General features: G+C 42.6%; 2 protein-coding genes across 11 annotated transcripts; one reads left to right on the plus strand and one right to left on the minus strand.

Moving 5' to 3' along the window:
- The first annotated feature begins 69 nt into the window (after window positions 1-69).
- Window positions 70-24,974, plus strand: LOC108033690 (dedicator of cytokinesis protein 9). 10 transcript variants are annotated; one of them, XR_001768690.3, is made up of 15 exons: window positions 70-884; window positions 4,365-4,406; window positions 13,732-13,848; window positions 13,937-14,472; window positions 14,534-14,837; window positions 14,900-15,721; window positions 15,781-16,413; window positions 16,479-16,814; window positions 17,059-18,534; window positions 18,599-20,209; window positions 20,265-20,411; window positions 22,941-23,151; window positions 23,213-23,501; window positions 23,635-24,220; window positions 24,328-24,974. XR_001768690.3 is itself a non-coding variant. In XM_017108177.3 (15 exons), exons 1-15 carry the CDS (start codon window positions 789-791, stop codon window positions 24,414-24,416), a joined length of 6,942 nt encoding a protein of 2,313 aa, XP_016963666.1. In that variant the 5' UTR covers window positions 70-788; the 3' UTR covers window positions 24,417-24,974. The 10 variants fall into 10 exon arrangements, 8 of the variants coding, with proteins under 8 accessions (XP_016963666.1, XP_016963675.1, XP_016963667.1 ...); XR_001768691.3 differs by having other exon boundaries at window positions 23,635-24,107; XM_017108177.3 differs by having other exon boundaries at window positions 23,635-23,867.
- On the minus strand, window positions 20,453-22,706 carry LOC108033692 (uncharacterized). Its single transcript, XM_017108191.3, has 4 exons — window positions 21,489-22,706; window positions 20,902-21,435; window positions 20,682-20,814; window positions 20,453-20,618 (listed from the first exon to the last, which is right to left on the minus strand). The coding sequence occupies exons 1-4, from the start codon at window positions 22,463-22,465 to the stop codon at window positions 20,553-20,555; spliced, it is 1,710 nt and encodes a 569-aa protein (XP_016963680.1). The 5' UTR covers window positions 22,466-22,706; the 3' UTR covers window positions 20,453-20,552.
- Window positions 24,975-25,019: the final 45 nt, after the last annotated feature.

Below are 25,019 nucleotides of genomic sequence, written 5' to 3' on the forward strand. Positions count from 1 at the left end.
AAAATACCAGAAAACCGAGCGATTATTTTCTTGTTTTTCTCACCTCGTTTTTTCAGTCTTTGCCCATCGCCCCAACAGTTCCCCAAAGTTCGGTCGCTCTCTGTCGCGTGTGGAGCTGGTGCTCCGTTAGCGGCAAATCGAAAAGATAGCTTCGCGGCGTGAAGTTCGTTCGAAACCGCTGCAAAACAGAAAACACCTTAAACGCCGAACGCCAAACGCACGTAAATTACGAATAGCTGACGGGATAATAAAAATGTGTGAACAGCTGTGCTTAGCTCATTAAAATATATTGTTTATGTTCTTACGGGATGCTAGAGGGCTGCTAAAAATATTTGCCGTGGGTGTTTGTGTTTTCTGCAAGGGCGCCCCCTAATTTTCGCCAAAGGGGCGTGGGAGTACCAGAGCGCCTGCATTGGTGTATTGTGTATAACATGGACATTAACGAATTTCGCAGATGAATCCTTGTACAACCCACTTTTGTGCTGAGTAAAAACCTCCTTAAGTCGGTTAAATATTTTGCGAACGGTGAAGGAAAGTCGGGCGGGGAGGCAAGGATATCGGATTAGTCATCGCTGGCAGCGACGTCGACCGCGCAGTCGGCAGCGCATCCTGACTTCCCGTGCGAGTGTGTGTGTGTGTGTGTGTGCGTGTCTCTCTCCCTCTCTATTTTTAAATTTCCGCCGGTTTTCGCACAAAAACAAAAACAACGCCAGCAAAACAGGGAGAGGAGCTGTAGCAACAACAACTTGTTTGCTTGATCCCTGAAAGAGAGCGCAGGAAGAAGCAGGATGGAGAGAAAATTTACGCGGGGCTTGAATAAGCTCGGCTCAGCGGTGCAGATGAGAGAGAATGTCTCCCAGCTGGTGCGGGAGAGCGCGGTTTTGGTAAGTTTTGGATTCCCTTATTGCACCTGACTGTCGCCATCTCGCTCCCTCCCCCAGTGCTTTCACAATTCTATTTTCTGTTTTCAGAACTGCATTTATAGGTGTACGTGTGTTCCTGTGTAGGTGTGTCTCCAGTAATGCATGTCACCTTTTGTTTACCTTTCTTTTTGTATTTTCACTCGTAAAGCGTGGGATGTCTATATGCAAGCACTACAAATAGAAGGGAAATTATATAGAATTTGTCCGAATGCAAATGACTTGACAGAATTTCCCACTTTAAAACACGCATTTTCATACATTGCACACTGTCACACATACAGTTGTGGTCAAGCTGATAGGTATCAAAGCTTTATTTATTTTGAAAGACTGTATCCTTTAACAATTTTCAGTTGCATGTATTTTAAAGATAAAAAGTGAATGAATCTGCAAACATTTATGGAAACATTATTTTTTCCACCCCAGCTGTTCCACAGTCACGTTATCTTTTTCGGCTGGCACTCTTCCAAATGTTTTGAATTTTAATAATGTTTTCTTTTCACTTAGCACACATCGTCGAGCTCATAATGTTTTATAAGGCAAGGAATTTCCATCCATCAGCCGTTGCATAAGAAAAGTCAACACTAATGTGGGATGTATGCCGGGGCAAGGGAAAACTTGTTCTTCTTATCGACGTAATTCTTTTCTTGGGTGTTGTTGTAAAGGAGAGACTCCAGAGGCTAGATTTCGGTTTCTAAAGAATTCTGAAGAGAGGCCCCAAGAGAGAAGAATGCGTCAAGGTCGTGAGATACGAAATCCGCGGCAGCTTCCACTTTTGTTTATACTATGTTGAACGATAATGATTTTCGCTGTAGAACGAGCACAGTGGGCACTCCCTAATCGTGCTGTTTATAGTGAGCAATGAAATTAATTTATTATAGTATCCATAGCCAGACATAAGTGTTTTATTTCTCAAGAATTAATAAAGTTATTGCTAGACTTTCAATTCTTTTAAAATGTGTAATACTGTAGTTATATTATTATTATAATTTTCTTTCTTTTACACATGTATTTCATTATAACATACATATATGTATCTTTCAAATAGCCATGGGTGCTGCCCTTAAATTCTTTTAAAAAGTGTAATACTCAAAAGTATCTATGTATCTTGTTTTCAGCTAGTAAAACTAGCTATGTATGTATCTTGTTTTCAGCTAAAAAAACTAGTAGTTCTATTATTATTATTATTTTCTTTTAAATATTTTTGTATATATTATATAAATACATTTATATATTTCTTTATAAATGGCTGAGTTCAAAGGTGGGAAGTCCCACAATATTTAATGTTCTTCGGACGTCCCTCTGTATTTTGGTAACCAATTGAAGCAAGCATGGGCCCAGGGTGTGACTTCAGTTTTTGGGGCTTCGCCCACGTGTTGCCGCCCATACCATAGCATACCACGTTTCGATTCATCTACCTCCACTGGTAGTAGCCACTAATTGCATTATTTCGGCCCCAACGAAAATCATATTAGAGCGTCATTAGCCGCGCTTCCAATGTCAATTAGAGTGTGTGTGGTTCTGGCTGCTCCGCCGCGGACTCCTAATTCAATTAGTGCGTAAAGTGAGAGTCGAAGCCGGAATGATAAGCAATTGTTGGCTTACAGGGGCAATCAACAGGCCGACAGCCAATCAGCCGTAATAAGCAACTGCCGACAGATAGATAGCTTCAACGCCAATAAAAAGAAGAGTGCTTCGGCGGCTGAGTGGGCTGCAATGAGTGGTACTCCTCTTCCACCTGTCACGCGGCCTTGCACACTCCAAACGACAGTCTTTTTGGAATATATCCCCTCCTCCAACCGCCTTAATTAATGTTTTCTTCGGCTCGATGTAGTTCAACGGGTCAAGCCAATGGAGTTCCATTTCCAAAAACATCAGTTATTGCCTAACCCCGAGTTACTTTGTTTCTTGGTTCATTTTTATGGCTCGCTTTCGGTTTACATATGGAATTTTGTTTATTTGTTTTCGCCTTGTTTGTTTAAATACTTGTTAACTTACCGTAGCGCACATGTGCGGCATTTTGTTATCCGAAATCGGAGAAAATATCATTTGTGTGGTTTGCGTTAAAAGGGGGTTTCAGAGAGGCAATCCAGAAGGGGCGGAAAAGTAATTGCAAAGGTCTGGATAAGCGGAATTCCTTGGCATCAGCAATTTGCGCCTTTGAATTGTATATCGTATACTAATGGAATTTGCATAACATAAGTTGTAGGGGACTTTGAGTAGTTTGTAGCTGCAAACTGTTGACTAATTCAAGCTCAAGGCCCTTAGGAAAAAACCTAACATAATTTAAACCATTAGAAAGTGCTTGAAAAAAGCTAACAGCCTTGATTTATGATTTTTATATCCGGTTTTTTATTGCAACTGCAAAAAATGCTTGAATTCAATTCCACAGCATAATTTTCGCACCATAAGGATGATTTATGAGAATGAATTAGCTTTTTGTATTCCAATTCTGGAAGAATTTCAAGGCAGCTTCCACCTTTTATGTCGTGACCTCATCTTCCAGTTATGTTCAGCACCTCACCTCTATATAAAAAGATACTCTCTATACTGAAGAGGCTCCTTAACTGTAGTTGAAAAAGTGGCAAGATCGGTTTTTAAGCTTCATTTACAGTGGCCATTTAGCATTATACAGCAGATTTGGTAAAGTGTTTATGGTCTAAATTTTATTTGCCAGCTCCGAAAGTTTCTGGGAATTTCCTTTTTTATTGTTATTTTTATTGCTTTTGAAAGCTTCACGTGCAAAGTGTCCGAAAAGGGGTAAGAGGAAAATTTGTAGTAGGAAGTGGAGTAGGTAAAACAGTCATGGCTCAAGTGCTCTTGCTTTTCCACTGACATTACCCTTTCGCATTTTAAACAGGTGGGGTATTTTAGGTACACGAAGTATTTCAAGTGGGTTCTAACAAAGTTTTATGTAAGGAAAAATATTCATAAAATCCATATATTTTATTTTTCAGACATGTATTTATTTAAATGTAATGTGTCTCAATGATATAAACCATAATTGATGTTTAAAATATATTTAAGAAAACTTGTTAATGATTCTATAGTATAATTCCACATCATTATCTATTCGTTAGCCCTATATAATTTTACCCTATTTAATTTTTCGTGTGCTTATATTGTTACTAGCCTGCTCTTTTTGCGCATCTCCTCTTTATTGTTTATTTTGTGTATTCCGTGATTGTTCTATTCTGTGTGTCGGTCACCGTTTTTTACCCATTCCCCGCCGGAAATATCGTTTCGCAACTTTTTTTTTTTGTTTGAGCTTTTCCCCGAGTTGACGTGAGTCAACCACTCTGGCCCGATTTTGTTTGCTGGGCGGGCGTGCTCAACGTATCATGGTCATCTAACCATATCCCTCATCCGATCAACCTTTGGCTATTAATAACAGCTTGTGATACTGACCCAAACATTTCCCCCTCTTTTTCTGTATCATTTTAGATGAACTGCACTGGCCGCTATCAGCGTAGCCCCTCCATTGCGGTAAAAATATATATAGCTATTGAAATATATATTCACTGAGAATGTAAAATGTTGTAAAATGTATCTTTCGCTGGTCTCTAGAGATTTTCTTACAAACTAAAGGGTTTAAGTATTTTTTTGGACACTGTCCATGGCGTCAAAACAGTGTATATTTCTCATTTAGATTTTGAAACATATTTTAGGATATCTCTATCTAATGGCAAACCAATCTAAAATCATAAAAAAAAATATTAAGATATTCAATTTATGTTTTAAAGTATTTAATAAAAGCCTTCAAATAGTATTCGATATAAGTTTTTCCCGAGCATTACTAATATCTGGAGCAATGCCAGTTCATTTATGTGCGTGACTTTGCGCCGACATCAACAATAGCCACAATCTGTGACCTCAATGTGTCCTCCTTGGCTTTTCCGTTTTCCGAGCCTGGCGGGGACAAAGTTTTATCGATTCCTCGAGCTGACCTTGACTCTCTTCTCCGACTTTCCCGCCCTCCGCCCATCGCATCTGCTCGACTTTTCACTCTCTCGTTATTTTTGATGGAGCTCCTTTTTGCGGCCCGACTACGTGATTCATTTTAAAATGTCATGAGTATTTTAATTTGATTTTTCTCGAGAGATAAACTTTCTTTTATGCATATTTTCTCCACCGGCCAAACTAGGAAGAAGCCGCCGAGCAATTAAAACAGCAATGAACGACGACGATGATGCTAACTTTTTATGTTTATCGGTGCGACAGTCGTGTAAATATTGACATTGAAATCGTGCCTCTGCCAGAATCGAACCTGAATCTGAAGCTGTACCTGTAGCTAGTGCCTGAAACCGAACACCGAGTACGAACCCCTATATCAAAAATAATGTATGGCCATCAAACTGGTCCCAAGTGAGAATGAGTCGCATTTTCCAGTTTTCCTATCGCATCGGCAGGTGCAATCAACTGGGCGGTTGAATGCGTTCTGTAGACTGACTCATGGACAAGATCCATTAATTTTGTACTTCTCGGACACAAAAAGTATAAATTAAGCACACCATTCGGTTGCAAAATATGGCACAGAGGATAGAAAATGTCAGTTTATTAACATACCAAACAAATCCGATATTATGATTTATAACAGCTAAATATAAAATATTTTAACGTATTATTAATCTTTAAAATTTGCCATCTCTAACACTCAATATAGTATACGCCTCCCTCACAATGAGTTGGCAATTTACGGGAGAATAAACCTTCAATTTATTAAGCTTAAATCATCAGATTGTTTAAATTTCTCTCTCGTTTGCCCGGCGAAACCAACAAGCCTCCAAATAAATAAATAATTTTAGGTGTTAATCATTTATTTTCGTCTATTTCATCGTTCACAGTTGATGTATCAAGACCTCCACGGTTTTTTATGGTCTGACCATAATAAACAATTTTTTGTTGACCGCAACTCGTACAAATTGATAGCATTTTAATGTACCAGATATTTCCGCACTGATAAATTACAAGAGTGAAGAGTATTAAGCGAAAACAAAGTTGCGGAAAACTGTGAGTGAGGTAAATGTGAAAGAACCCAGAAAGGTGCCAATGAAAAGTGCTGATCAGTGCTGTAAATTTGTAGGAGAAACTCTCGGCGGTGGAAGTGAAAGGTGTAAAGTATTGAGGAGATTTTTATTGGTCGCGGTGTAAGCTTATCGAAGTAGAAAAAGGGAGCTTTGAATGTTGTCACATGGTATTTGAAGGGCCTTTTGTCTCTGCTCAGGCGGTTTCTCTTTCTACATCGAAAGTTTAAGATGTTTCCGGGTGGTACTTACCTGTTGGAGGGTAATAATGAAAATACATCGAAATTCGCTTTCTTTTCTGGGGACTACGATCTGGTATTCTGAGGGATGTTTTAAACCTCTGCTTAACTATTCCCTATCATTATATAAACATCATGTCGTGATAATTCTTTAATCTGCTAATTATAAGAAGAGATAACTGTGCATATTTAGCCTCAGATAGTGAGATAAAATTGTATAGACAATATAAGTTGAATATTTTTGACTACTACTACCAGCAACTACTTTTGTATAGAAGAAAATGATGTTTGGATTCAATGAAATCATCGAGGCATTGGAATGATTTTAGCCACTCCCACACAGAAGTTCATTGGTGCACACATATGTTATGTGAATGCCCACTCTTCACCCACATTGAAGTAAAAACCTCCATTCATGATAAATGTTCCACTCCAGACAACTTTTTTTGTTAGTTTGCGACAATTATTGTTGACAATTGTTTTCGTTTCTGTTGGAGTTGGTGCTGTTGCACTTTGCTCTATTGCATAATAAAACGTTTTTAGACCTCCCACTCCAATTCAACTTTTCGCATTTCGATTTAACTTCGTTGCCGAGTTCACTTGCTTACATCGAAATCATTTGCACATCGGACCCACCCTTCCCACTCCCGCTGCACTTTACTTATGGATCTTCCATCTTTATAGAAGAAATACATTTGCATAAATAAATAGATACCTCGAAGTGAATTCAAATGGTCTTTCAATTTTGTAATTAGAATTCATTAATTAATTATTTTATACATTATTATTGGAACTGAAATAAGTAAACATAATAAAAAGCAATGCTCTTTAAATATAAAACTTAAACATTTTTTAAAAAGTTCAATTTCTCTATTAAAATTAAACTATTTCCTTTAAGGAAAATTAAAATACCAAACCAACTGTTTTTTAAAGTGTGTATAAAGATGAATTTTCTCAGTGTAGATAATAGTGCCATAGATTCCTTCCCCATATCATGCCGTTTGGCAAATATTTTATGCAAATGTCATTCACTTTTGGCCAGAAGCGCTAAGTAGGAAAAAGGGTAAAGGACGGGTGGTGCGGGTGTGAGTAAGCTGTTAGCACTTGCTACAGCTGACACACTTACTAACTGCAAAAAAAAACAAAACAATAACGCAGACGACTACGGCTAAACCAACTAAACTCGCTTCCGTTTGGCAATCACAATGTGCGAGCTTTGTGCTTGGAGTTCTGTGCAAATATCCAGCCGGAGTTCTGCCTCTGTCGGTTCCACTGTATCTCATGCCCAGTCGGTAAATGGGTAAAAAGGCTACTGGCATAGACACAAACATTCATTTGACATGTCAGTAACCTTTATTCCCATCTGCATGTGTGATTTATTCTTTGTTCTGTGCAACTTTTGTAAGCGGAGGCCTTTGTTTTTCGCAGAATGAAAGTTGCTATTGGGCATCGTTTCGAATGCCCTCAAAAAGACGGCACGAACTGCTGTTTCTCCGGTCTTTCAGTTACCCAAAAGTGAGTTGGAACCGACAGTATTTTGACATTTTGTGACTGAAACTATCTTTGAAATGTTATGGGAATAATTAGGGCCAGCTGCAAAAGATCTGCAATAACTCACAATTTATGTGGCAATTCTCATATTAAAATTGAGACATAACATTTAATTTCATTCAAATTCGTTTTAATTATGCTATTTCTATAGCGCTTTTATTGGTAGCAGGTCTTAAATTTAATTAATTGGCCATAATTTGCACTTAAATTTGCTAATTAAAATCGCATAAATTTTCTTTGCTTGATATTGGGATTAAAACAGAAAGGAAAACTATTGTATAGAAAATATTTCTTTAGGAATAAATTGTATTGATATAATTTAGATAGATTTTTGGATAAGATATTTCTTTATTTACTTAATTATTTGAAATAACACTTAAGCCAACCTTTTTCGAGTCCACGCAAAATACAGATACCTCTTTAGTTCCAAAACAAACTCCCAACAATTCGGTTCTTTGAAAACTAGTTTCCCAGCTTGGGTCATCGAATTTGGCATTAAATGGCGAGCCGGAGATTATGAAATGGGTGTGTCGTGTGGCACTTGAGCTTTTGGCCAAATGCGAGTCTGTCGACCCCGGAGATTTCGTTGGATCTCTCGACAATTGAGCAATTAATGGGAGACACTTGAATTTTACGATGGCCATTCGCCGCCGTGTAATTAACACATATTTCACACTCTCCCATTGCAGGCACAATGGAAAACCGAGGCGACCATAAATGTAATTAGTTTGCCAGATTCTCGCCGCGGTCTTTCAACCGGCCTCTCGGCGTTGCGCAGACGCATTGTACAATTGTAATTGAAAGTGCTAAGTACTTTTTAGAAAGTTGCCCCCGGCCACACATGGCAGAATCCATCTCTTCTCGTCGCTGGCACCCAATTTTCCACTGAAAACTGAAAACTGCACTGAAACTGTCAACTTTCCAAGGCATCTGTAAATGAGAAGATATCGGGGCTGCTGCTGTCGTCAATTAAAGCATCTTCCACAATATTCTTTCAGCCAGTGTTTGACGTGCGATTGTTCGGCTCTTTTACTCGAAAAATGTGTGTGCGCTTTTCTCGGCTTTTCTTTTACTTTCTTTTAGCGCCGTTCGATGGCCGATGGCTAATTATTCGCTGGCCAACGAGACATGACCAAAGAACTGGATACTGGATGAGTTTCCTATATGATTTCATATCTGCCTCTCTTTCTCTTTATATTTTTTCAGATTTTTTTCCCATTTCTGCGTGGGAACTTTTTGCGTCTTTGTCTTTTGCCTTGGGTTTTCCATGGCTTTTTTCCTCTTTTTGCTGTACTTGCTTTTCCTGCTTTTAGGGCAATTATTTCTTTTTTGCTGGTGCAGTCTTTTTCATTTCCCCTAGATATTGTCCTCAAGGTTGCTTCTGGTTATTCTTGTACTTCTGGTTGAGTTGCCTGCAATGTGCAAACCAGTTAAGCTTTTGACCTTGGCAGGTTAAAGCCATTAAGGGTCTCAACCTGCTTCATAGACAAACAAGAGCTTTCTATGTCGAGGGTATTACTTAAAAACATTTTCTGAGTGACAATAGGGGGGAATCATAAATAAATGTTAGCTTCCTAAAAATATTTATACTGACTTTATTACAAGCCTAAACATTGGGGTCATTAAAGTAATTGAAAAGTGATAAGCTAATAAAGTGTAAAATTTCGAAAACAGACGATTTCTGTATGCATATCTCCGTCTCCCTCGCACTCCCCTTAGCTGAGTAAGGGGTTTTTGGTTTTGATTGCATCGACAAAAGCGTTCTCTTTTGTTTTATTAAATAAATATTAAAAACATTAAATATTAAAATATTAAATTCTATCATATTCCCAAATCTGCACCTATTATTATCTCAAATTTTTGAAATTAAATTAAAGTGTTGGCGGAACTTTTACCCACCCTGAGCCAGAGCTTATTTAAACGGAGTTAGACATCATCGCCATCTGTGGCTTACATAACGCCGATCGGCGGGCGATTAGTGCATAAATATCGAATAGTTATGCTATAGTTTGCACCGCTCTTATGATTTAAATGCCGCTTATGCAGACGACATTTCTCCGGCACATTTCCCTCATTGTGCGGACAACAAAAAGGCATCTAATGAATGCCGCCGCTGCCAAAGTATTTACTTTGAATTGAACGGAGCTAATGATAAGCTTCCTCATTTGTCCGGACATGTAAATTTGCCTACGAATCGGGCTTGGAACTGGGTGAAATTCGTTGACCATTTTGAATAGAATATCGTGCTTAGAAAGTTCAACTCTTGCCCGGGCCATAAATTATTTAGTTGTATAACTAAATGCAAGAAATTTGTTGAGTTGGCTTTTTACTCAGCTTACTTGTGTTTTCAGTTTTTGTTCATTTATTTTTTCAGCAACATGTTTTTGTGGTATGTCTGGAATGGGTGAGGAAAACTGCCGACTTGTCGCCACCTTTATGGGTGGGCATGGTACAGATCTGCACTTGGCTTGGGTTTTTAATTTTATTTAAACATGTTATTGAGTTCGTTGACCCAACCGACTGTGAACAGTGAAACCCACCGAAGATGACCAAAACAAATGTTTCTCTGGGCTAAAACCAGTTTACAAGTTGCAAATCCGATGACTGGACAAACCTCTCCTTCAGTCAAGCTGATAAAGAAAACTTTGCCTTATAATTTATACCCTCAGTACTGAATAAATATGGGTTGTGTATGGGTTTTATCAGTACAATTCTTTTCATGCATTCCACGGCTCATGTTCGGTGGCAGAGCAGGAAATCCCTGCATGGGCATAAATTTATGGAATTTATATGCCTCATTCCTCTATCCCAGAACGGATGCCAGCTGCCGTTTTTTCTATTGACCATACACTGCAAATAAACAAATCATAACATTTGTATACTTCTTGTTCCATATATTTGTTTATGTAGATCGAAAAGCCAGAAACCCCCGAATGCCGAGGGAAAATGTAGCAAAAGCTTGAAGATAACAACGAAACAATTTGCAATGCACACAAAACTATTTTAAAGGCTGCGAATTCCACCTAAAACTTGCTCCGCCCCTATCCTATCATTTCCAGAACTATTGAGATTGCCCAAAAAGCCCCTTGAAATGTTTTTGACTTCTGATACCACTTACCAAGCTTCTCGAAAATTGTATTCGTGTGGGTCAAAAGTTCACCAGACACAACAAATCGTATGCATAGGGCTAAGCTAAATTTAGTCACAATAATTCCGTGCCCACAAAATGCAAATCGGGAGGAGAACAGTACACAGTATAGACCACTTGAGCGGCTTCCACTTCAAAGCGCTATCCGAACGAGCCGGGCCGACATTTTGTGACCCTTTCCAGCATATAGCAGCTATAGATGAAGGCATCTGCCGCATTGTGGCAATTTCAATTGATAGGCGAGCAAAATGAAGGGACACCACCAACTCAAGTGACATTCAAGACATGCCAGGGCCAATTGGCCTGGCAAAATCAATGAAAGTCAAGCCTTGTTTGGGAGGGGGACTTGGGTGGTGAGGGAGGCGCCACTGCCACTGCCCCTTGAGGCCTGGTCAATGTTTCACTGAAATATGCATAAATCGTCACGTTTTGCCTGCCGAGGCGCCTCAAACCGCTAACTTTAAATTGAAACCGGCTGCTGGCGAAGATAGTGATCAGTGATGCCGGAATGCAATGGCCAGGAGGGAAAATTTGGAAAAATCTTACAAATCTATTTAAACTCACAGATCTCACAGAATAAAGAATCATAATAATCACAAATTAATTAAATTTTATGTTGAAGATGGCAATCTTAAATCATAATAGCCTTACATTTACTTCTTAAAAGGAATTTGGTCCTACAGAAAAACGAAGTAATAAAACAGGTGTATTTTTTTCGAGGAATTCAAAGGTGTGCTTTGAAGTAACAAAACAACAACAACAGTCATTAAATTAACAGATTTGAGTGGGATATTATTTTTTGTGTAAATAATTTGTCCAAAGGTGTTTAATGAAGTTTATTTGTACTTTTGAAAATTGTATTTAATAAAAGCAACTTTAAATTCCCAATAAATACCGAATAATTTTCTTTTATTAATTATTCTAGTATGCCAGTAAAAATAATAAATTCCAAGTATTCTGAATTTAAAAACAATAAAAGCAGTAGTAACTGAATTTCTATAATTTAACTACCTATAACCATTTTAGTATTATAATAAAATTATTTTACATCTGATGATCTTGCGGGGTGTGATTTCAAAAGTTTCTATCTTAATCGAACACGCTATAGTGCCATAACTGCTTAACATAAAGTGGCTGATGACTTCAGGCGGTGGTCGGTGGTGAATCTCTGAGGTCTTCACGCCTTGCTGGACCAGTTGTGCCTGATGAAATCTTCCACCGCAAAATTGGCGTGTTTGATGATCGGCCACCATGGCGATGCAGTTTTTAGATTTTAGTTTGGCTTTTAATTTAGCATTTGCCAAAACACACCCCTAAAAACACAACAAATTAGCCTTCGAAATGGTTTGCCCAACTTTCTCGTGCTTTTGGGCTGCCAAATTGATTCGGTAATTGGCCGATCCCAGATGAGTTTACCTTTTCTGCGTAACACCCGTGCACTCGAGTAGTTTTACCTGTAGCTTTTTACCAGGTAAGTTGTCGCCGGTTTGCGGTTTTAATTACGCAAGCGGCGACGTCTGCCAATTTGCATGCAGTGCGTGCCAAGAGGCGAACTGGAGGAGCCCCAGGAAAAGGCCCGAACCTGTGCGCACAATGGAAAAGGCTTTCCCCCGAGCTCAAACCCAAAAGTGGCTAAGTGGCGAGTGCATTGACACGGCAGCTCTTACGAAAAAAGGGGGCGGGGCACTCACTTATGTGGGCGTGGCTGGGCACGAAATGCACACGAGTGGAATCAGGGCCAAAGCCAAGGTTTGACACTGGCGCAAGCTGACAGCCGATAAAGACAGATTGCATGTCAATATTTTATAGATTTTTGAGAAGTTTATGGGTAAAACGTTTGAAGCTAGAGGGTTGAGCATTTCAAATCTAACCCAGGCTACCGAAAGGAAATATTTTAAATGTGTTTAATTATTAAACCTAGCTAAAAAATTCAAATTGTATTACCTTAATATGGTTATACCCATACACAAAATTTTATAGATAGATTTTCTTTGGATTTGTAATTTTATTATTTATTTGTAGAATTCATAATAATAACCCAATTCAGAGTGTATAACATTTTTAATAACCGTTCCCAACCTAAGACAATCCTTTCTTCTGTGCCACCACATATGCGCAGTTAAACAAAATTAACCGCAGTTAGAAATGCCATTTTCCCATGGCCTGAATTGACCTCTATCTTCGTGAAATGAACCAAGCCCAAGAACAGAACAGAGAACGAGCCCACACACCTCGAATTTCAAGAAAACAATAAAACGACAGCACATCCGACTGTCGCCTGAAATGGATATGCCGAAACGGAAGTGGCACTTTAACTCTCTACGGACATGTCATAAGGGTGGGGTCACAGGTTGGGTCACACACCTCACAACACAGACGATGTTGTATCTTCATCATCGTCTTGCGAAGCCTGAAACGCAAAAACCGAAAATATCAACAACTGCCTGCGGGGGCTAAGAAATGCAAAATGCTAAATTGTTCAAATGTTTAAACGAAATGAATTTGTTTATGCCGAGTGGCAGACGTGGAAAATATCATTACACGAATGGGGGAGAAGAGCTGGCATCCGTTTTGTAATGCGGTCAAGGTCTCTTCTGTGTGGGGGAGTGAAAAAAAAGAATTTAACTAGCACATCACAAAGTAACCATAAATTTATGGCGTGCGCTGTATCGATAAATCTTTCAAAATCCGCCTGCATTGGGGCTTCGGGAATGGTTAGCATTTGGGCATTATTTTTCATGGGGAGCGCTATTAATAGGACGCAATGCTTTTACAAGTGGCCCGCATAAATTAGCAAACAAACATTTGGAAAATAGAATCTCATACTTATCTCAATCTTTTTATTTCAGAACAAGCCACTCGTAGTGGAGCCCATCGACTTCGAAGCCTTTATAGCTAAAAATAAAACTGTTATCCAAAATGATCCACAACGGGAGCTACTCATCTATCCCGCTGATGATGTCTCGGTATGTGGAACTTAAAAAAATATTGTATTTAAAATAAAAAAAAAACTAAACTTATCACCTAATTACTTATGTTATTTTTTCCACCTAGGAAATTATTATGCCGCGCAAGCAGCGGACCAATGCCAAGTCTGTGGCCGACAGATTCGATCCCCCCAATGAGGCCATCGTGTGCCCTCTTCATGGTCCATCTATAATTTCCAATGGAAATGGGCACAGTCAAGTGAGTCGACAGGGTAGCATTCAGTCGAATGGAAGCCAGAGTCACCACAACGGAAATGGCCACACCAGCAGCAGCAGTAGCAGCAGTCTGACCAATTCCAATGGCCATGGCCAACTCTCCCGGAAGAGTTCCCAGTGCTCGAATGGCTCCTCCAGCCACAAGGACTCCTCATATGAGTCGGCTCTGTCCTCGATCACGCTCCGCTCCCACTTGGCTCAGCCGGAGGAGGTGGATGAGTTTGCGGACGATGGCCATGGCGAGGATGTGGTAGATGGCCAGCCTCATGGATCCCGAGCGGAGTGCACCCGATTCACACGCCAGGCTTTGTACACCTACAGGGCTAAGAACCATTTGATCCATTATAAATACAATGCTTACGGTGGAAATTGCCATGATCTGCCCAGGTGAATATTGGGTATATACATTTTCAATCGCCTTAAATCTAATGCAATTATTATATTGAAGCATCTCGCCTGCTGAGGAACTGCTGGAGGAGGTCTATGAAATCGATGCAGATCAGGATCGCATAGACGAGCAGATGACCCGCTCCCAGGCGGACACCATAACCAAGCAGGGGTATCTTCTAAAGGGACCAGATTCAGCCTCAGATCGTATGTTCGCCAACATTGGCAACAAGTCCTTTAAGCGTCGGTATTGCTATCTGCGGCAGGAGATCGATGGCACCTACATATTGGAACTGCACAAGGACGAGAAGCAGGGAGAAGCTAAGGCCACCATAGTCATGGATTTTTGCACTGACGTGGTGCAGGTAAATTGTTTTACACGAAAATATCATATAAATCAAAAATAATCTGAATTATTCCACTTCAGAATCCCAAACGTGGACGTTTTTGCTTTGAGCTCCGCATGACAACGGGCCATAAGTCCTTCACCCTGGCCGCCGAGAACGAGCAGGACTTCAAGGACTGGCTGAGCAAAATCTCCTCGGTTTTGGCCCAGAATCGTGCCCAAGAGGAGAAGCGAAATGCTTCGCTGGAGCGCCAGCCCTCCATCGGTTCGAATCCAAGCCCCCAACTGCAACCGCCAGCAATGGAACCCCAAATCTTTGGCACCCTTAAGGGCTTAGATCAATCACTGCATCCCCAGCTGATGAAGTACGGAAGGGAAACCGATCACTCGATTGCCCTGGCGAGAAGGGAACAGCGGCGTCGGCTATTCGCCTGCTATCAGTCGCCAGCCAAGAGCAGTGGCAGTGATAATGTGGAGCAGTATCGAGAGCACTTTGGTACACGGCTGCTGCTCACCTGCCACAACCTGCGCTTCCGGCTGCAGTGCATCCCACAGGACGAGGGCTCTGCGGCTGGTGTCGAACAGCAAGTGGAGCCCTATATCACCAGCCTGGCTTTGTACGATGCCAAGGCGAATCGAAAGTTGAGCGAGAACTTTTACTTCAACGTGAACGAGCAGTGGGCAGCCCAGTTGTTACCGAATACCCCAGTTCCTTCATCTGTGGCCGGTTGTGGAGTTCCCAGAAAGTCAGCGGATGGCGATGAGAGGAACTGCTCCTCCCAGGCACCTCACTCCCTGTTCGATGGAGTCTCCGCCGAGCTGCTACGAGCGAATCGCCAGCAATTTCAGCAGCTCAGACAGTGTCTGCTTTCTGTAACGGCCCCACACGCCGATATCTATTTGGTCAGTTTATCATTTACGTTGATTTTAATTCCATATTAATAAGAACTTTCATCCAACAGGTAGTGCGAGTGGAGAAACTCCTGCAATCTGGAATAGCTCAGGCTGCAGAGCCCTATCTGAAAGCTGGCAAGGATCCCAAGTTGGGTCAGAAAGTCTATAAAGCGGCCAAGAACTGTGCCCAGCACATTGGGCACTATAGGCAGCCTTTTGCATGGGCAGCAAGACCTCTGTTCAAGCAGTACAGCCACGAACTGGATGTAGATCCCAAAAAGGAGTTCGAGTTCAGTCCTATTTACCGTCAGGAGTTACCCAAACTCAAGGATGATGAACTTCTAAAGCTATTGGTCGATTTCCGCAAACCTGAGAAACTAAGTAAACTAACCATCATTCCTGGTAGCCTAAAGATGCAGATGCAGTTTATCGATCAAACTACACCCTGTGGTTTGAGTAAATCTCTGGCTCCTTTGTCCACCTTTAATCCATCTTCCAAGCAATCGCCCACTATTGAGTTGGCCGAATTCCAGAGCCAATGTGAACGGGATGCGCATCCCTATACGAGTTTCTGCAACCACCTCTATGTGTATCCATTAAGCTTGCAGTTCGACAGCCAGAAATTATTCTCACGAGCCAGGAACATCACGGTGGTGGTGGAGCTACGGGATGGCGATGGGGAGTACAGCAAACCGTTGAAGGTTAGAAGAAAATTATTTGTATAAAGTATACATTTAGAATTCCAAATGACTTCTCTTTATAACAGTGCATCTACGGTCGCCCTGGCCAGGATCTGTTGGTATCTCAGATAGCCTGTCCAGTCCTTCATCACAATGTGACTCCAACGTGGTACGAGGAGATCAAACTGCGACTTCCGTTGGGACTATTTCCGGAACACCACCTGCTCTTCTCCTTTTACCATGTATCCTGTAATCTGAGCAAGAAAAGGGAGGCAAATGCTGCTTTCGAAACGCCCATTGGTTATGCCTGGTTGCCGTTGCTGCAGAAGAATCGAATTTGCTTGGAGGAACAGCAGCTGCCGGTGGCTGCCACCTTGCCAGTGGGCTACCTTTCGATTCAGCCCTTGGGCTGGGGCAAGGGGGTAAGTTATAGACGTTGTGTGCCTCGCAAAGCCGTTCATCAACTCATGAAATGTTTGTTTTGTCTCTTACCCAACATACCTCATGCCCCATACATCCATACATTCCCTGGCTTGCCAACTAACCTGTGCTCTCTTTCTCTTCGTGTTTTTTTCTCCGCACTGATCTGCATGCTTACTGCACCACCACCAACACCACCACCCAAAACCCTCCCTTGGCTGCCTACAAACCCTTCCAATTTCTCAGCAGAACTGCGGTCCGGATATCCAGTGGATCGATAATCAGAGGAATCTATACACGGTGGGATTACGTCTGGACTCCACGGTTCTTACGGCCGATCAGCACTTGCATAACTTTTTTGGACACTGCGAGAGGTTGCTGGAGGGCGGAAAAACTGGAGCCGTGCCGGCTGAAACGGAAACCTGCAAGATTTTGAAAGCAGCCCATGCCATCGATATGAAGTCGTTGATCAACTACTTACCCACGCTTCTCAATGAGCTCTTCACCTTGCTGGTTCACACGCAATCCGAGGAAATAGGCTTGAATGTAATCCGCTTGATAACGAACATTATCCACTTGATAAGCGATCAGGCCAAGAGGCCCGATCTTTTGGCAGCCTATGTGAAGTACGTGTTCCACGCTCCCTATTACAGCCAGCAAACAGCCAGGCAGAGGACTGTCCATGGAGAACTGTGCAGGCACTTGCCATACCTCCTGAATCCCAACAATCCGGATTTCCTTATCGTCAACAAGTTCATGAGATACTCCTCGATATTCTTCGATCTGATTGTGAAGAGCATGGCTCAACATTTGTTGGCTACCGGCAGGATTCGGATGCTGCGCAACGAGCGGTTTCCCAAGGAGTACGCCGATCGTGTGGAGCAGTTGATAAAGGTGTTAATGCCCTACATAACCACTCGATATGAGGATTTGGGCGAGGAGACGAATCTGCTTAATCGCTCGTTGGCAAAGTTTGTACGCCAATGTCTCAGTTACATGGACAGAGGATTTGTCTTTCGCCTGATTCGCTGTTATATGGCAGAATTCTCGCCTGGCAATACGCGAATACTCCACGAATACAAGTTCAACTTTCTGCAAGAGATCTGCCAGCATGAGCACTATGTACCGCTTAACCTGCCATTTGTTTTAAATCCGAAGAACAGACCGCCTGAGATGATGCAGCACTTCACGCTTTCCGAGCAGTTCTGCAGGCAGCACTTTCTATCGGGACTCCTACTTCAGGAACTGAAGAGTAGTCTCAATGAAATAGGCCATGTGAGGCGACATGCTCTGGGTATCTTTAAGGATCTCCTGGCCAAACACGAGTTGGACAACCGATATCAGCAGAGGGGTCAGCTCTCGAGGATTGCTCTACTTTACGTTCCCTGGCTGGGCGTTGTGATGGACAACATCCATCGGATTGATGACCTCTCGGAGTCTGGAGCTTGTACGCCCAATGGACATGTTTATGCGGACTCCGCCTCCTATACCAAGCGCTTGAGTTGTTCCAGTAGCTATGTGTTCAGCAAGGACTCCTCCACTTTTGGCTCCCTGACGTCCACTCCGCGTTCAAAGAATCGACTAACCCTGCACTGCGATCAACCGAGTCCTTACCGCACCTCGGTTCACATAAAGGAGCACAACTACCTGGCCGCCATCGCTGGGCAGCCGATTAGCAATGGCATTTCGAATCTCTCACTGAATTCGAACACGGATTCCGGGGTGAGTCTTTGATTTGTTCAATAAATTCCAAGTGAGATCTACTAACGTGCATCCTCTTTTCTAGCACTCTCAGGACACAACCACAATTGGAGCCTACACCAATGGTGATGCAGATGTGGCCTTGCGAAATGGACACAATCGCTCGGTGAGCGTAACCCACGCACAGATACTCGCCCGCTGCGATAAATTCAGTTCCGCGGAGAGCAAGGATCTGCTTCTTGGTTTCTTGTTCATCATCAAGCACCTGTCGCAAGACCAAATGGTGGGCTGGTGGCAGAATTGCAACGAATCCGAGACCCTGCAGTTTCTCTCCATTTTGGATCTCTGCCTGCTGCAATTCCGCTATGTGGGCAAAAAAAGTGTGGTGATAACTCCGGACACCCGCCAAGGGCGTTCGGCCAAGGCCAACACTCTTCCAGCCAGGACACAACCACCCACAGGGTTGGAAAATGGCAGTCAGGAACAGCAGCCAACTAGTGGTACTTTGAATCAAACCAGGGAACACCTACTGGAGGATATGGACACCCTGGCCAGGAGTCAATTGGCTCTTTATGAATCCAATTTGGCCACTGAAGTGGGTATGATAATATTGGATTGCTTAGGACTGTATGTCCTGCAATTCAGACAACTCTTGGCAGACAGCCTCATCCTGCCCAAGGTGGCCAGGGTTTACCTGAGATTCCTGCAGCTGGGCCAATCGGAGAGGCTCTCCAAACACGTCTTCGCTGCTCTAAGAGCTTTTATTAACAACTATGCAGTGGCCTTGTTCAAAGGCAATGCCATGCTGTGTGGTCAGATGGTATATGAGCTACTGAAAGCCTGCGACAGTCGCCTGGTGGAGATTCGCCATGAGTCGTGTGCTGTTTTGTATCTCCTCATGCGCAGCAACTTTGAGTTCAGTGGTAGAAAAGCCCTAACCCGAGTACACCTGCAAGTTATAATCTCAGTATCGCAGATGATTGGCAACGTAATTGGTCTGAACAATGCCAGGTTTCAGGAGAGCTTGTCCATCATCAACAGCTATGCGAACAGCGATAAGGCGATGAAGGGCACAGGTTTCCCCATGGAGGTTAAGGATCTTACGCGTCGAGTGCGCACCGTCCTTATGGCCACAGCCCAAATGCAGGCTCATCATATGGATCCAGAAAGGTTGCTTGAACTACAGTATTCGCTGGCCAACTCATATGCCTCCACCCCAGAGCTGCGACACACCTGGCTGGTGACCATGGCTAGGAATCACGAGCAGAATGGAAACCTGTCCGAGGCCGCCTGCTGCCATCTGCATATAGCTGCTTTGATGTGCGAGTATCTCCGTTTGCGAGGAGGCTGCACTCTCAGTTGGTCATCCACTGCCTTCAAGAAGATATCCACGAACATACCCCGAGATGAGCAGGGTCTCAAACTGGATGCTGGTGCTCAGGACTCCCAGTACACGGAACAAATGCTCCTGGAGCAACTGAAGCAGTGTGCCGATTTCTTGGACCGCGCCGAACGATTCGAGTGCCTCGGAGAGCTGTACAAACTCATCCTGCCCATGTACGAAAGGGATCGTAGTTTCCTGGATTTGGCTCACTGCTACGAACATCTTACCCAAGCCTACAACAAAATTGTGGAGGTGAATCGTTCGGGGAAGAGAATGCTGGGTCGCTTTTACAGAGTCGTCTTCTATGGAATGGTGAGAGATCTCGCAATAATTTGTCCCTTTAACTTATTTATATTTGTTATTTCAGATGTACTTCGAGGAGGACCATGCCATCGAGTACGTGTACAAGGAGCCCAAGCTAACTTCACTTAGCGAAATCTCTGAGCGACTGGGCAAGCAGTACAAGGAGAAGTTTGGAGCCGATGTAGTCAAGATGATTATGGACTCATCACCGGTAAGTGAAGCTCGGTTTTTATGAATTGTTTATCCCAAGAGTAAGAAAAATAATGACATTATATTTTTGCTGGGCTATTGAGTTTTGACAAACGATTATATTTGAAATATAAGCAACGAATCCATACAATCCATCTGCAAATCATTTGAAGAGATATTCATTATAGAGCAGATCCGAATCGCTGTCATTGCGCATCAGGCTCATGCGCTAAAAATTTTGTATAGATTATTATGGAATATTATCATATATATAATGATATTTTAGTATTACCCGCTTGACCTCTGTTTGACGCATCATGGAAGCGTTGGTGCTTCTTGGAATCATTCGCTGCGCGGTACCATGGGGTTGCTTGGGAGTGGACATGCCCATCCTATTTGTCACGGTACTTTTACCCGCCTTGCAACTAAGAAGGATATAAAGTGTGTGAATTAGGTTTAAATCTTGATATTCGTAAGCCAGAGTTATTTCCTTTGTGTTACAATGGACTCACGTATGGTTGGACTGCTGTTTCTGTACTGCGTTACTAGTTTTTCCTGGCCTGTTAACACGGCCTGTCTGAACAGCTGACATATTGCCCGATTGCTGGTAAACGCATCCCGATTTCGCAGAAGCCAACCGATTCAACTTTCGTGCTGCGCCACCGTTTGAGGAAGGTTCCATTTGAACCTTTCGTTGGACAGCAGATCCGGCCTGCATATGGCCACCAACTGCTGTGCTCCGAAGTCGCTGCATGATTGAGGGCGTACCCTGTACCTGCGTCACCATTGAACGGCCGTAAATAGAACTCCTAGGAACCTGTGAGCCGCCCTGGAGACCACTGGGTCCTGCTCCCCGTGCCGAGCATTTGGCCTTGGCCGATTTGTACACCCGCGGAAAGGTGGCCGGCACACTGGTACCCATTACGGATTTATCCGGTGTTGTTGATGGTACATCCAAATGAAAGTCATCGATCATCATGGGTTCAGCATCTTGGTGAGCGTCATTTAGCTGGTTGACCAGCTGCGATCCCTCGGAATCTTCGTATCTAAATTTGAGTTAAAGCTTTATGAAGTTCTTCTTAGTGTATTTAGCACAGACCTGTAAAGCTTCCCTCTGATATATTCTGTTGGAATGGATGAACCGGCACATCCCCTTGGTGTCAGCTCCCCACCGTTCAACTGGGATTCATCATCTCCTGCATAAGAAGCGGTCTCCACACCTTGTTTCATCTCGTCGTTGGACATGCAAACAGTGACACTGGACGACTGTGCCGTGGGTGGAGGGACCGCTGTACTCGCCCTACTGTCAGCTCGATTGATGTGGATCTGATCCCGACTGACGATCAAGCCGAGCTTGTGGCAAAGTTCCTTGAAGGCCTTGTGGGACACCAAGTCCTGGTAACGCGTTGAATCCGTGAAGGTGAAAAACTTCTCAAAGGCCTTTATGCCTTCGATCTGGTGCTCAATTTCCAGCTCCGTGTAGCTGCGATTGGAGCAAAGAGTGCACTTGGGACACACGGATCCTTCCCCGCTGTATTCACACTTCTCGCTGAGAATATCGTTGACCCGGATTAGAAACTGGGCCACCAGGACGCTCTCCGGTCGACTGGCCAACTTTTCCTGGTCGCCCACGGCCAGCTGAAGGCTCTGGCGCTCAAGGATGATCGGACTTATCGGATCCGGAGGTTGTAGCTGCTGGTCCGCCTGTTTTTTGGTGAATGTCATGCTGAGACCCTGGCCACCTGGTAACAAACCCACCGAGATCTCGTCCAGAGGCATTTGTTCATCACCCAGTTGGCTCAGGAAATCCAAGAGCTGATGCTGTACATGGAATCCATTGGCCACACGATTCACGGCATCCCCAACGACTTCAGGATGAAGCAATGTTGTAGTTGAGGTCGCCTCCGTTTTGGTGTCGGCACTTGGAAACTCCGATCTCTGGCGATACGAGGGCACGAACTCCACAGCGTTCGGATTGAGCGAGTATTCCACCGCAGACGGCATCGCATTCTGAAGCGGCATCTGGACCAAGCCCAGACCCATCCCATGGGACGGGAATGCGAAGATCTGCTCCATAACGGAAACAGACGGGCTTCTGGTGTAACACTGACTGGATGTCCGGCGATCTGATGAACTGGTGGTTTGTGCCAAAAATCGGAACGCGAATTGTATACAAAATTTGGATACTACTGCGGCTCTAGTGTGCGAAGAGTGGTTGTTGTATAAAAATAACAAACAATTTACTAGTGCCTAGTAAAGTTGTTGAGTTGTTTGAACTACATCAGTTGAGGGTGGAGAGTGATATTCTGATATTTATTTGTGTGACGACTTGATTTCAAAGTAACGTGTATGGCAAACCCTCTCATCAGAATTTAGCGTTCAGTTCGTTATGGGGTGGTTTTTTTATTCTATTGTTCTTAACACCTTTAAAGTTATATCTTTGGGCTTGTGCATTTAGTTTATAGTTATTTTATGAATTTACTGGATTTAAGCTTGCATTTATATAATTTAACTGCTTGTATTATTTTATATATCCATCTTAATATTTCAGGTTAAGGTAGACGAATTGGATGCCAAACTTGCCTACATACAGGTCACCCATGTGATTCCGTTCTTCTCCAAGGATGAGCTTGACCAAAGACTCAACGAATTCGAGCAGAATCATGATGTGGACACCTTTATGTACGAAACCCCGTTCACCAAATCGGGAGCCGCCCGTGGCAGCGTAGAAGAACAATGGAAACGAAAGACGGTTATAAAAAGTAAGAATAAAATTATATTTGATCTTTTTTTAGTAATTACTAACTTTTCAATCTTCGCCAGCTCAATATTCCTTCCCCTACGTTCTCAAACGTATACCCGTAAAATCCCGCGAAATCATCGAGCTAAGTCCCATCGAGGTGGCCATCGATGAGATGCAATCTAAGGTTTCAGAGCTGGAGGAGATCATTCTGCCACCAGCCGATGTGAAGAAGTTGCAGCTGCGTCTTCAGGGAAGTGTGGCGGTGACGGTAAATGCGGGTCCTTTGGCCTACGCCCATGCCTTCCTCGATGCAAAGGTGGTGAATAACTTCTCACTGGACCGCGTCGGAGACCTTAAGGATGTTTTTCGGTATGTTTTCTTTGTAACTAACCATACGCTACCTTGATAAAATATATAAGGAACTCAGTTTATATTAGAAAACCTCACTTCTCCAGCACTATAAAGTAATCTACATTTATTAAATTATCCCTCTTCCCTTCAGTGACTTCATTGTGGTCTGCCAGAAGGCGCTGTTCCTCAACGAGCGCATCATCAGCGCGGACCAGAAGGAGTACCACCATGTGCTGAAGGAGAACTACGAGAAGCTGTGCCAGGCGCTCAGTGAGTTGCTCGACGACGAGTCCTTCCAGCCGCTCGGCGACGATGCCGACAGCATAAACCAGCGCAACAGCATGGCTTTGTTCAATGCGATCAGTGGCGCCTCCAATAACTCAAGTACTGCTTAAGTTCCAGAAAACCATAAAACAAGATACCAAAATTCTGAAACTCAGTCACCCACACGCACAGCTAACTTAACAAACCGAATGTTGAATGAAGTATTCAAATAACACGAGCCCATGACGTAGGCGTAGAGTTCGTAATGTGTTAGCGTAACCACAACGTAGTCGTAACATAGACTCACTGGTGTTCCTTTGCTTGATGTTGTCGTTGAATTTCAAAATTGTCTTGCGGCAGGTAAAGCTCGATTTGGGGCTTAACGGTTTGAAACTCGGCTAAGGGAATCCGCTTGTGACTAACCCCATAAAAACCCCGATTTGATGGCTAACAATCCGACCCAGAAACTAACCGTAAGCGCTTGATGACAAAATTCGGCTTAACTAATCATACGTTCTGTGACCCTCTTCCCAGTGCTTTTCCATTCTGTATTAACGAGTTTGTAATTCTCCCTTTTTAGGACCGTATTTTGTTGAGCAAAGTACCAGCAACAACACCCACCACCACAGTTCCCACATAAACACACAGAACTCCACACACCATGCATAACCGATAACCGATCTTTATATTCTGTGCTAAACGACCAGTTCCATAAGTTCCAGTTAACCGAAATCACTTGTTAATTTCTCTGACTAGGCTTAAGCGACTATGTTTTAAATTCCCCATTGTTTGTTGTTAGATTTTTATGTTGAACGATTCGATTAATTTGTATTTCACATTTGCAATTATGTAATATAGTATATTTTTTCTTAGCATGCCTGACAAAAAACGGAAACAGACTCTAGTTTTAAATTTACTTTTAAGCATATATCTTATTATTGTTTTATATTTTGCCAGATTTAATTTTGCTTAGGATATCGGCTAATTATGCACAACTCTATGCAACCTGTACTAGTTACTTTATTAGATAAAATCTGCTAACTTTGTGTCTTCTTCAAATCTCGAAATGGCTAAAGAATCGTTTAATAATTTAATTATTCGTAAACGTAAATGAAGTTAGACTTAGTGTTAACAAACTAGACGAATAAGTTCCCGCAAGCAACAGAACTTACCAAAGTATTCAGATAAAGGAAATACCTATTAAACAGATCTATGGATATATATTTACATACATGCATTTTCTAGTGAAATCGTATAAAGAACTTAATAAAA

Source organism: Drosophila biarmipes, chromosome 2L (assembly GCF_025231255.1).
Source record: "Drosophila biarmipes strain raj3 chromosome 2L, RU_DBia_V1.1, whole genome shotgun sequence".
Classification (NCBI taxonomy): domain Eukaryota; kingdom Metazoa; phylum Arthropoda; class Insecta; order Diptera; family Drosophilidae; genus Drosophila; species Drosophila biarmipes.